Source organism: Eublepharis macularius, chromosome 1 (assembly GCF_028583425.1).
Source record: "Eublepharis macularius isolate TG4126 chromosome 1, MPM_Emac_v1.0, whole genome shotgun sequence".
Lineage (NCBI taxonomy): Eukaryota > Metazoa > Chordata > Lepidosauria > Squamata > Eublepharidae > Eublepharis > Eublepharis macularius.
The window spans coordinates 57,772,722-57,785,524 of NC_072790.1; the positions used below are offsets into that span (position 1 = coordinate 57,772,722).

At 42.3% G+C, this 12,803-nt stretch overlaps 1 protein-coding gene across 4 annotated transcripts in view; it reads left to right on the top strand.

The window, feature by feature from the left end:
- The window catches only part of FBXO25 (F-box protein 25), a 37,195-nt gene extending 25,675 nt beyond the window's left edge, over positions 1 to 11,520 (top strand). For 2 of the 4 annotated variants that reach the window (XM_054980178.1, XM_054980187.1), the window contains exons 7-11: positions 56 to 240; positions 2,749 to 2,931; positions 4,345 to 4,488; positions 6,032 to 6,058; positions 10,350 to 11,520. In XM_054980178.1, coding sequence (XP_054836153.1) covers positions 56 to 240; positions 2,749 to 2,931; positions 4,345 to 4,488; positions 6,032 to 6,058; positions 10,350 to 10,439 — 629 coding nt within the window. In that variant the 3' untranslated portion in view covers positions 10,440 to 11,520. The remainder of the gene's footprint in view (positions 1 to 55; positions 241 to 2,748; positions 2,932 to 4,344; positions 4,489 to 6,031; positions 6,059 to 10,349) is intronic. The other 2 variants (XM_054980195.1, XM_054980204.1) reach the window with 1 other exon arrangement.
- The last annotated feature ends 1,283 nt before the right edge of the window (positions 11,521 to 12,803 follow it).

A 12,803-nucleotide genomic window follows, 5' to 3' on the forward strand; every position in this document is an offset into this window, starting at 1 on the left:
GTAGAAATCAAAAATATCCATGCGTGTGTGGTTGGTTTTTTTATCTCCTTTCAAGTGTTGGAAGACCAATACAACCCACGTCTCATCAAAGACCTTCTTCAGGATCTGAGTTCTACACTGTGCAGCTTAATAAGGGGCGTTGGGAAGTCCGTGTTGGTAGGGAATATCAATATTTGGATTTGTAGACTGGAAACTATCCTTCTGTGGCAACAGCAGCTCAGTAATCTTCAGATGACCAAGGTATATTAAGCTTTTATGTCATAAATGTGAAAGGATTGTATAAATGCCCTTTTCAAACAAATGCTGAGAAATCCATTTCTCAAAGGATGTCTTTAGGATCTTGCTTTTTTTCTTGCAGAGCGATTAGAAGGCTTTATAAAATATTTAGCTGTCTTGGTGAAGAAACTAAGATAGCCGCATACCTAAAACTTTTAAATTTTGGTGTTTTCTCCTTAAAGTGCTGTTCTGTATTAGTTTGTTTTTCGAGAGGAGCTGGTGATCTCTTTAAGCCTTTGAAAATATTGTAATTTAAGAGAGCAGTCCTAAGCCTCAACTCAGAAGCCTATTTTCCATTCAGTGGTGCTGTCTCCCAGGAATGTTTGTGGATACACAAACATGGGTTTCCTATGCTGCTTTGTAAAAGGAATGGGGGCCTTAGACAGCCCCTTCTTTCCATGTGATGTTTGCAAGTGTTTGGATCTCCATTGTTGTTTCATAACTTCTTAATATTACTCCTTAATAAGCCTTAGTATTAAGATAGCTGTGATCATGTCAGATTAGTGGGGTTTAGAAATCTATAAATATTTGTCGAGTATTTTTAGCAGTAAGGCTTTCCTTTATGTTTGATTAGCTTGATGCCCATGCTTCGCTACAGTATTTATACAGTTATAATATTTATGGGTATGTAACATTTTTTGGTTGGGGGAGGGGGTTGAGTTGGTTTTGTAGTATAATAGCATAGTTCCCACGCTTCACAAAAGTGTTTGAATAAAGCACAGCATGTTGATGCCTAAAACTGATGAAGTGAATTTCAGAATGTAACATTTATTGAAGAGAATTTTAAAAGGAAAAGAGTGTAGTGCAATAAATAAAGTGAAAAATACATACAACCTTTTTTTTTCTACTGAAGGACCTCTTTATAGACCTCATTGTTGGTTTCCCCCCACTTTGGAGCCCCCACTTTGAGGAGAAGCTTGTGGGCTGGGAAGCCAGGAGGGTTGAGCATGTTGAACTCCAGAGGGTAGTGGACCACATCATCCATTTGCAACCCTGAGTCCACAGATCTGTACTCCATTTCTGCCCCTTCGAGGGAGTTAAGTTGTGTTTCATTAATGATGGGAGCCTTGTTGTTCTTGGGGGTCAGAATGGCATGCTTGTACAGCCCGTCCATGGACTACTCCGTGATAGTGACGATATCAGGGTATATATTGTTGCTGTTAGGTCTGCTAAGGTCATCATTACTGTGCCCAGGACTGCAGGGATGGTCACCTTTCTCTGGGACTCAGGACTTGCTGGTACTTGGCCACTGCTGTTCAGTGCACAGCAGGAGTAAGATGTGCATATTTCTTTGCCGCATCTCTAAGTTGCTTCCTCCTTTTCCCTCCTTTTAGCATTGGTGTATCTTATATAATGTCTGCCAGGAGGCTTCTTGGGGGAAGTAAGAGGTGATGGCTGCAAGAGGTGTGAGGTGGAGTTGGACTGAGGGAGGGGTGGTGTGGCAGGTTCGGCAGGTTCATGTGAGAGGTTCGCACTGAAATGGCCCCTAGAAAGGTCTTGCACCATCTCCCCATGAACATTTAAAAACTCAGTTGCCATACTGACTTTTATATAAAATCCCTTTTCAGGAGTCTTGTACTTTCTTTCTTCAACTATCTACGGTTTCCTTGACCTAATTTTTGTCTCAGAACATAGTTCCACAGCTGACCCATCAGCCTGCCAGCCACACAGGAAAGCCAGGCCCCACAGGGAGATTGGCAACCCTAGAGGGGAGGTGTATTTTTACCTCAGGACAGGTTCAATAACTGGGAGTCATTGAATGTGTCCTGAGTACTGCATGTGTCCTGCATACTGTTTAGAATGTTGGGATGATGACCAATCAAGGCCGCATATGCAAATGACCTCAGGGCAGAGTGGCTGAGTAGGCAGTTGGCACGAGAAGAGGGATGAGCAGCCTTCTAGCCACACAGGGAAGCTGTATCCCTATTGGAAAACAAATTTTATCCCTTTTTACCCCCTTAGGGGGCGGATTTCTTAAAATCCCTTCTTAGTGAGCCTCTACATCACAAAAGGAACGTTCTCCCCAAATGTCATGTTTCTAGGTCCAGGGGTTTGGACTGGGCGTTAATAAGTCAGTCAAGACACTTGTCTATATATATAGAAGATGTGGAAAACACCAGATTTAAAATATTTCACCGATAAACCAAGTTTTCAGTAAGTGTCCAGTTTTTTTTAAATTTCAAAGCACATAGTCAAGCAATGACAACAGCAACAAAAGCATCCCCATGAGTGATAGTGTCATTAATTTTAACAATCTCCATATATTTTGAATAGCAAATGGGGAAATTAACCTATTTATTTTAAAGTTAATTAATCCCCAAACGAGTACAACTGTTTAGCCTTTTTTTGTGTTTGGTTGCGGAAGGGATGTGTGGACTTTTTTTGCTGGGGAAGGGGATAAAAGTAGGAACTGAGCTCATGACCTGGTTTTCTTATTAATCTAAAATCAACCACTGTTAATTTTTTTTCTAGCAAGTCAACAATGGACTTACACTCAGTGATCTTCCTTTACACATGCTGAATAACATCTTATATAGATTCTCAGATGGCTGGGACATTATTACCTTAGGCCAGGTGACTCCTACGTTGTATATGCTCAGTGAAGACCGGCAGTTATGGAAAAAGCTCTGCCAGTACCACTTTACTGAAAAGCAGGTAAGAGGAACTCGTATTACTCATGTGCTTCTCCAGATGGAAATTCTGAAACTGTGATGGAAGACCCAGCAACTTCCCACCTGAGTGGTTTAAAATCTGTAAAGGTCATACTCACCCGCAAAGGCGTAGAACTAAAATGGAGGAATGCCTTTTGCTCTCACATGTATGTCTTAGACCTGTGGGAAATAGGAACTGTTTTAACAGAACTAGATGTCAGCTAAGTGTACTTAAGGATATAGTATTGTACAATCTGAAATATGTCTACATGTAAGAAAGTCTACCTGGATTCAGTCCTATGCAAATGTAAATGTTAGTAGACTTAGACTGGAGTAATTCTTTTATAGGGTTGCACTATTCGTGTTTAGAGAAGGGCATGAACAGCAATACAAACAACAACAAAAAAGCCATGAACAACCCAATCTGCTGTTCGAGAACAAGCTGTTCATGAGGCCCCGTTCTAAACGAACAGGTGGTCGTTGCAATCCTCGTTGCTGTCCGTCAAACCAGACAGCCTGGCACCTGCAATCAATTCCCTTGGCAACGTAGGCAGGGATTGTCTGAACTCCTGCTGTTGCCCTGGAAACCCCAATCTGAGCCCAATTTAGCTTGATAGGCAGGTCTTCCTTCCAAGTGTGGGGCTCCAGATTTGTTTCAAGAGAGCAAAGACCGTGGGGGAGGGGGGGCTCCCAGCTCTGGCTAATCTTTGCAGACAGTGGTGAGGGAGAGACGGCTGCCATTGGCATTTTGATAGAGAGACAGGGAGAGTGCATTGGAGCTTGAATTTTCTTTGTGTGTGGTGGGATATGGATCTACCCCTTCAGGTTCTAAGGCTGCTGCCAGGCTTTGGGGCCAAGCTATTATTTACTATTGGTATCTTTCCTGCTGTCTGATCAGGTAGGGTTTCTGGGAGTGGTGCGGTAGGGATTTAACCCTTCAAGTTCCAGGGCTGCTGCCAGGCCCTGGGGCCAAGCTATTATTTATTATTAGTACCTTTACTGGTGTCTGCTCAGGTCAGGTTTCTGGGAGTGGTGCAGTAGGGATCTTGACTTGGATGATGGCTGGAGGAGAGCCTGCTGGCCCCCACGAACAGCCAACCATGAACATGTTTGTGAACAGGTCATGGTTGTAAGTGTTCGTGAGTCCCTGTTCATGGATGGCAACAAACAACAAACATCATGTTTGGGTTTTTTTTTCTGTTTGTGCCTATCTCTATTTAGTGTTACAGCCAGCTTGGATCAGCTCAAATTAGTGGAGCATAACAATCTAAAGATATTATATCCAGAATCTCCTAAAATATTTTACAAATAAGCAGAGAGGTATGATTTTCATGCTTTGGTTCTACGGTGATATTTGTCTGATGGGAATCTGGGTTGAAACAACATGTTACCCTTCAAGTATTACCTTTGTGTTCAGTTCTGTAGGCATCTTATTCTGTCAGAAAAAGGTCTTATTGATTGGAAACTGATGTACTTTGCACTTAAGAAATATTACCCCATAAAGGAGCAATATGGAGATACTTTGCATTTCTGTCGTCACTGCAGTATTCTCTTCTGGAAGGTAAGAAAATGTATAGAACTTCAGGTTCAAAAGTAGCCAGTTGTGGAAATTATTGCTAAAGGAGGGGGCACTACTCTTATAGATGCTAGTACCTTTTTCATATAAACTGTAATGGTCACTGTTTCAAAATATTAATAGCATTCCAGTCAGATTTAAAAGTTCATCCCTATAAAAGATTTTAGTAGTAAATGGTTAAAAAAAATGATTTGGGGAGCATAAATGTTAATTTCCAGTGGGTGCTTACAGAAAAAACATTTGTGGTTGCTAGAGAATGTGCCAGCCAGCAGATACATGGGTGCCTCATGCTTCCACCTTTTCTGTATGTGTATGTGGAGTTTCTATAAAATTCAAAAATCAGTTTTGCATACAGTTTAAAAAATTTCTAGCCCGTTAAAAAAAGGCTTACTAGCTTGCTTGCTCAGGCATACCTCTTCTTAATCATTTGTGGCTTAAAAGGAAGAGAGAGTGGGCAACTGGCTGTGTACACGTTCGGGGGAGATGTGCCAACCCTGCATGCACCTGGGGACTGAGTATCCCCTCTATATGAGTTTCCCTTTGGATCTCACAGTGAGTGTAATTTGTTGGGTTTTTTTAATAGAAGCATTCTTGCATCCTCTGGTTGGCACAGCTAGGAACATACAAAGCCATTTGAAGGGTAGCTTCATACAGAAGGCATAACGCTGTTTTTGCTTCCATCAGAGTTGTAATGAGGATATGCAAATGTTTCTCTTGGGTACGAATAGTGATTCTAGTTATTGAAACAGAAGCTCAGAAATTATTAAGCATGACATGTGACAATGATGGCAGAATGCTGAAGAAAATATAGGAGAAAAATAGCTGATTTCATGGCCAGTGATCACTGGCCTGTTTCCCATAATATTCTACTAGTTGCATTTTAAAATTATTTATAATGACATATCACGGGAAGCACGTTCTGTTGACTTGGTAGAACTTGTTTTCAAAGAATATGTTGAAGAAGTGGCTGTAGTGTCTAAGAGAAACTAAAAATGGCTGACAGATGTCAGTAGATATTTTGCTTAGTTCAGCAAGGCAATGTAAATCATGGCTTGGATTCAGCAATGCACAAATAGAAAATCAGCACTTCCCTCTATATATTATAGTGCCCAGAAATTGGTTGCACAATAATATGTGCAAACAGAAATGCAAATGGGGATAACAATAAGTATGACTTAGCCCAAGAGGCTACCACAATCGTTTTCTTGCATTTGCACTTGTGCAAGAGCTCTAATACAAGTGGAAACTTTGCACTGGATCCAGCCCAATTGTGCTATTCTTTCTTAATCAGGACCTTCACTACTTATCAGGCATTCAGTACCACAGTGAATCTGTTTCACAAATGAGATGCCTGTTAAATCATTCTAAAGGAAATTGTTTCTTCAACCAGTGAAATTTTTAAGCAGTCTTCAGAAATCTGTTATAAACCATGTACTATACTTTGTACTCTGTCATTCAGTCCAATAAAATCTTCCTCTCTTTTGCTTTACTGCCCTCCTTCCTGTTTCTTCCCTCCTGACCTCAAAAGGACTACCACCTTGCTTTGTTACTGAAGGTACTTCACGTGCTTTTCTTCCTCGCTTTCCTCTGTATCAAATAAGATGTTCCTTTGTAAATGCAATGTCTACAACCTTGAGCATACTGCTCTCACAGTTCTTGATTTTACTGAATAAAATAGTGGTCTTTGACCACAAGATGCTGATTTTTAAGTACTTGGAATTTAAGTACTTGGAACACAGAGCATATTTGTTGCTTGATGTCAGAAGATGCAGTTTCCAGTTAACTCTCTGTTAGGTGAAGAAAACTAAACAACACCCAGCATCTTGTTACTATACGTGCAAGACATAGAGCCACCATGGTATAGTGGTTAGTGTGTCAGACAGGGCTTTTTTTCAGCTGGGATGCGGTGGAACGGAGTTCCGGAACCTCTTGAAAATGGTCACATGGCTGGTGGCCCCGCCCCCTGATCTCCAGACAGAGGGGAGTTTAGATTGCCCTCAGCGCCGCTCGGCGGAGCGGAAGGCAATCTAAACTCCCCTCTGTCTGGAGATCAGGGGGCGGGGCCACCAGCCATGTGACCATTTTCTCTGAGGGCAACCCACTGAGTTCCACAACCTCTTTTCCCAGAAAAAAAGCCCTGGTGTCAGACAACCATCTGGGAATCCCACGTTCAAATCCTTACTCTGCCATGGAAGCTTTCTGGATGACTTTGGGCCAATCACACACTGTCAGCCTAAACTGGAGAACTGGAGGAGAACATTATAAGCTACTCTGGGTTCCCATTGGGGAGAAAGACAGGGTATAAATGAAGCAAATAAAATATATGTCTGTATGAATGAAGGCTATTTTTTACTCTGGGAAAGCCAAAAGTAAGAGAACAAAGTTCTATTCCTTTGCCTCTCACTGCCATTCTAAAAGAGCTGTAGGTTTAGGTGTTAGCCCTCAGCATAAGGGGAAATGGCATGCATATTCTCCTTAGGTATCTATAAAACACAGGCAAAAAGCGCCACAGTAGACCTGTGAAATGAAAACAGAAGGTGAAATTGTGTCCAATTTTCAGAGTGAGTTTGTGTGAGGAGAAGAAATGATATGCAGTCAAAGCAATACTCGTGTTTCAGTGCCCGCTAACTAAGAAACCCACAAATATGTGTAGCTGTTCTAATGTCCACAAAATAGTTATGAAGCATGCAACTCAGAGTAGCAGGGAGAGAGAGAAGAAAAAAAGAGGCAGTAAGGAAAAGGATTTTACCTATCCTTTTTTGTTTTGTAATGTCTGAGGGGAGGTAGGTGCAGTCACCCAAAGGAGTGTAGAGCAGAACTGGGCAGAGTACACCTTAGGCACAGCTCAAAAACCAGAAGAGGGTAGGAGTTGGCATAATGGTAGGAAGAAGAAAAGCGCCACAGTTTGGATGTCCTGAGCTTAGAGAGGTGGGAAGACACAAGGGAAAGTCAGAGGCAGGGTTCTGGATAGCTTAGGGGAGGAGGCAGAGGCATTCCCAGCTGTTGGAAACATTTTCACACTAAGGAAGAAGGAAGACTTTGGGACAAAGAAGAAGTGCAACCAGCAAGGGCTTCTACAATGGCAAGATTTCCATATAAGGAGAACTTGAAAGAGAGACAAGAGAAGTGTCCGCTTTGAAAGCAGTGTTCATAAGGTTATAGGCTGAGATCACCAGCTCGTTTCTTAGGAAATACTAAGTCCATCTAGCATGGTACATAGTATTGTGCCTAATAGCACCTTGATTGGATTGAAACTCATTGAAAATGTCACAGGACTGGTTGTGCCTGATGGGGTTGTTCTTCTCTGTGCTTTTTCTCTGTGCCAGGCTTTACCTTTTAAGAGTTTGCCCATGTCAGGTAAGCTAGCCATTGTATTTCCATGGATAAAAATCATGTTAAGTGGTCTGCCTTTTCTTCTGACCAGTCTTACCTCCATAGTCCTGTGAATACCCAGATTGAGGGTCACAACAAGATTTTCCAGCAATCTTTAGACAAACTCTTGGCGGAATTGCTCAGTTTGGTAGAAGTGGAGGCCTGGTAAAAGGCCAAGAGGTGGAGATTAATGCCAACAAAATGGCGGCTGAAAGGTCACAGGACTAGAATCATGCTTCTATGTGTGGTGGGCCTCAGCAAGGTGGAGGGGAAAGGACTCTCACCCTGACACCCAGCAGGCCACAGCTGATACACCAGAATAAAATTTGCATGTATTTATCCAAATGTGTCTTTACCTTAAATTATTGAGTGTTTGGAACTATAATGGACTCCCTGGATGACTGAAATATTAGTAAGGCAACCATAGTGCTTGAAGAGTGGCGTGAAAACTAGTGAAGGAGAGGTGAACGGCATTTAAAATGCCGGAAAGATTATCGAATGTATAGAAAACAAAATATTGTATGATGATTGCAGGAGGAAATAGGCCAGGGGAATTCAGTCTGATCTCAACAGTATGTAACACAAGTAGAGACTTAATGGACTGGGAAATAAAGCATTCCACATTCAGATTCTTTGCTAGACTGTCAAATTGTACTTTGCAGTCCTAAGTGAAGAAGCTGACGATTGAAGGCTGTAATACATATGCATAACACAGCTCATATTTGACATGTTTTAAGCCTTCTGTTGTTAGCGGGGGATGTTTCCCAATTACGTTTCATTTTCAGCAGCAAATTTGTATCTTCTGTGCCTGGTTTAGTATGTTGGCTTTAACTTCTAAAGCCATGAAAGGCCTCAGTCTGCATACCTTAAAGATCTCCTTTCCCCAGGGCTTTTTTTCAGCAGGAACGCGGTGGAACAGAGTTCTGGAACCTCTTGAAAATGGTCACATGGCTGGTGGCCCCACCCCCTGATCTCCAGACAGAGGGGAGTTGAGATTGCCCTCTGCGCCGCTCAGCGGCGTGGAGGGCAATCTCAACTCCCCTCTGTCTGGAGATCAGGGGGCGGGGCCACCAGCCATGTGACCATTTTCTCCAAGGGCAACCCACTGAGTTCCACCACCTCTTTTCCCAGAAAAAAAGCCTTGCCTTTCCCTATGCTCAGCCCTTTACCAATTGCAGCTTGGATCAGCAGGTACTATTCCAGCTCTGCAATAATTCAGGGCAGTGGTAGTTAGAAGCACAGGGCCTTTACCAATGCATCCCCAAGGCTCTACAGTGCTTTACTGTGGAAGGTTAGGAGGTCATCTTACTGAATTTTGAAAAAGGCTGAAAAACTTTCCTGCAAAGCTCAATCAAGACTATGGGCTGCTGATTCAGGACAGATGTAAGGAAGCGATGCATCGTGAACTGTATTAGTGGCTTATGGAACTCACTGTATAATAATGGCCATTGAAGAGACAAATTAATGGAAGATCAATTTGTCAACAGCTCCATTTTGCAAGAGAGCAAGAGCAAGGAGGAGGCACTGTTCTCTGCATTTTTTAAAAAAAAATAGCACTTCCTGGAAAATCTGGTTGGGCGCTGTGATAAATACGCTGCTGGTCTAGATGAACTGGTGGTCTAATGCGGCAGGGCTTTTCTTGCGTTTCCTGTTTCAGCTAGCTTTCTGTTGATTCTATGGCAGGCTTGTTTAATTCCCTTTTTAAACAAACAGTGAATGACTTATATTATTAACTGCCTTGGGACAAGTTGGGGAAAGTTTTAAATGAATACAACAATAACAGTAGTGATTTTAAATAAATAAATTTTGCCACCTTCCAGGTATGGAGCAGGGGTCACTGTGTGTGTGTGGGGGGGGTAGTTGTGAATTTCCTGCACTATGCAGGGGGTTGGACTAGATGACCCTGGAGGTACCTTCTAACCCTATAATTCTGTGATGATCTTTATAGGGAACAGGTTCTTCCTCTCCACTTCTGTTTGTCGTCTTTGAATAGGGTGCCATTTTGCTTTATAAAGACCTTAATTGCTGTGGGGTGGTGATTTAGCCAGCATTAATTAAATTTTAAAATATTCAGAAGATGGGACGTTGTAAATTAAAGGACAGAGATGATCTCTCCTGAGATGCAGACTCTCAGTGGAGATCCTTTGAACCTTGAATGAATTTGATCTCTCGGCTCTCGTCCACACACACACACACACACACACACCAGCTGCTCCAGAATGTCAGGGAGCCTTTTGGGGACAGAGTGGGATGCAGTGGGGGAGGGTGGTGCAGCAAGAAGGGGAAATCAGGAGGCACTATAGGTGTGGTCACCTGGGTACTTTTCGGGATACTGGTCCTGCCTTGGTTTTAATTTTTAAAACTAGAACCAGAAGATACTGAACAAGATGCTTCTTTATGATTGGTAAACAGCTCTCTGTGTATAAAGAGGTGATATTTTAAAAGAAAATAACCATGCCCTTCACTTCTTTTAGGATACAGGACATCCTTGCACAGCCAGTGATCCGGACAGTTGCTTCATGCCAGTGTCGCCCCAGCACTTCATAGATCTCTTCAAATTCTAAATGCAATCATATCTCTCCTTTTTGCATTTTTTTTCTTCTCATTTTTTCATAGTTGTGCCGTATATGTATAATGTTTTTTTTGTGCAATATTTCTCTGAATGTGCTTTGTAGTTAAAAAGGGATGTAATTGAGTCAGGTGGAGAAAATATGGACCAGAACAGTTCTTCTTTTTATAGAAGGACAGTAAACCTTACGCACCATGAAATAGGATCCACAGACGGTTACTTGGATTCACTGGGAATTTAGTCAAATTTCGAAAAGTCATGAGTGGCTGTTGACACTTCATTAAGACTCTATTGACTTTTGAGTCAGGAAGTGCAGGTAGTTTCATGAGGTAACCAAAAGCAACTTGTTGACTTCCTTCCTGGGCTTCATTTCCTTTCCACGTCACATTCCAGATGTGCACAATTTGCACAGCAGCCTGTGAATCTTCCAGAGGACTCTCTCCGGGGCTTCTTTGTACCTGTCCTGTCAACTGTTAAGTATTGCATGTTGGTTAAAACATAGTCATGAAGCCCATGGTGAAAGAAGCACAGCCCCGTTTTGTAAATACATTATGCAGAATATTTATTTTTCTTAAAAAGTATTTTATTAAATGATGGCAAACATGTCAATGTGGGTTGCCGATTGCTGGATTGTAATGGAATTTTTTTCTGGTCATGGTCTCCCATTTGTTTTTCTTTAATCTTCTGGTTTTCCTACTGTTAGTCTTACTGCCATCAGGACTGGGGCGGGGGCTAACTGAGCTTTAACAAAGAAGTAAAGTGGCATGTTAGTAGACTGTTCTGATGTGGTACTACTTAAGGTTCTATTGCGAAGACTTCTGGCCAACTTGTTGGTGTGAAGCATCTCCTACAACCAGTGGTGATTATGGCAAGAATTCTCTTGGCTGCTGTGGGTATGGAAAAGAGTGGCAGATGAAGTTAATGTATGGAAAATTTAAAGTGATTTGCAGTGTGTTATGGAAGTCTTAATCATTTCAACCTAATGTAGTCTATGGATGAATACAGGCCTTAAGTTATATGGCACAATGTGTTTTGAATCTAGTTTTGTACACGAATAAATCATGTTTCTGCCTTTTGACCAGTGTCTTATTGATACTCTCACACACTCTGACCATAATCATGCTAGAATGAAGGAAATGTTGTTGATGCCAGTTCTGCATGTTTATGAATATGAATATTTATCCAGATATGTGTGACTGTAATTTGTATTTGCCATTTTGTGGCCATTCATTACACAGTAAGGTTGTTGAATTGGTTTTCCAGTGGCTCAACCTAATGGTGAAGTACCTAGCCCACGTACCAGTCATGAAAACATTAAAACCAGGCCCTTTACAGACAAAGAAGGGATTTTGTGAGTCAGTGTGTTGTAGCAGTTAATGTGCCAGACTAGGATCTGGGGAACTTGGGTATGAATGTGCATTTTGCCATGGAAGGTTGTGTCACCTAGTTGTGCTGATAAAAATAAAAAGAGAATGATGAGGTAGGCTATCTGGTTCCCCATTGGGGAGAAAAGTGGAGTAAAGCACCTAAAATTCTACATGGTTATGCACAGGGCTTTTTTTCTGGGAAAAGAGGTGGTGGAACTCGGTGGGTTGCCAGCACAGGGGGCAACTCTTGGCGGGAGGTAGTACCCCTGGTAGCACATTCATGTGTGCAAATTGCGTGTGTGCTCCCAGGACCGCACAATGACATCACTTTGGGTCAGCTGGAACAAGGGAAGTTTTTTAAAGTTTAAATCGCCCTTGGCGAAAATAGTCACATGGCTGGTGGCCCTGCCCCCTGCTCTCCAGACAGAGGGGAGTTTAGATTGCCCTCTGCACTGCTCCAGTGGCGTGGAGGGCAATCTAAACTCCCCGCTGTCTGGAGAGCAGGGGGCGGGGCCACCAGCCATGTGACCATTTTCAAGAGGTGCCGGAACTCTGTTACACTGCGTTCCTGCTGAAAAAAAGCCCTGGTTATGCAGAAAAATAAACCAAATAAAAGGAGAATTCCTCCACTGTTCCACATCCCCATCTTGATGAGAAATGAGCTTGTTCCTGGAGGCCTGAAATGTTGAAAGCACTTGAGTTAGAGGAAAAAATATTAGCCTGCTCAAGCCCTTGAGAATATAGAATCCTGAAGAGGAAATTTTGCTGGATAAAGGTCAAAGAGAACCCCAAAGTTCTGTCCTCCTTTCCTGTGGATGCTTTGCAGGCTCCTAGCTTGAATGGAATAGCATAAATGTAATTCGAGTGTTCCAAGCACTTGCATCTGTGTTATCTTGTTAGCCTCGCAATGGCCCTGGAAGGTAGGCCAGATTGGTACCTTAACATTGCAGTTGTTTGCTGAGGCTCAGGGAAAGGGGCTTGCCAAAGGAATT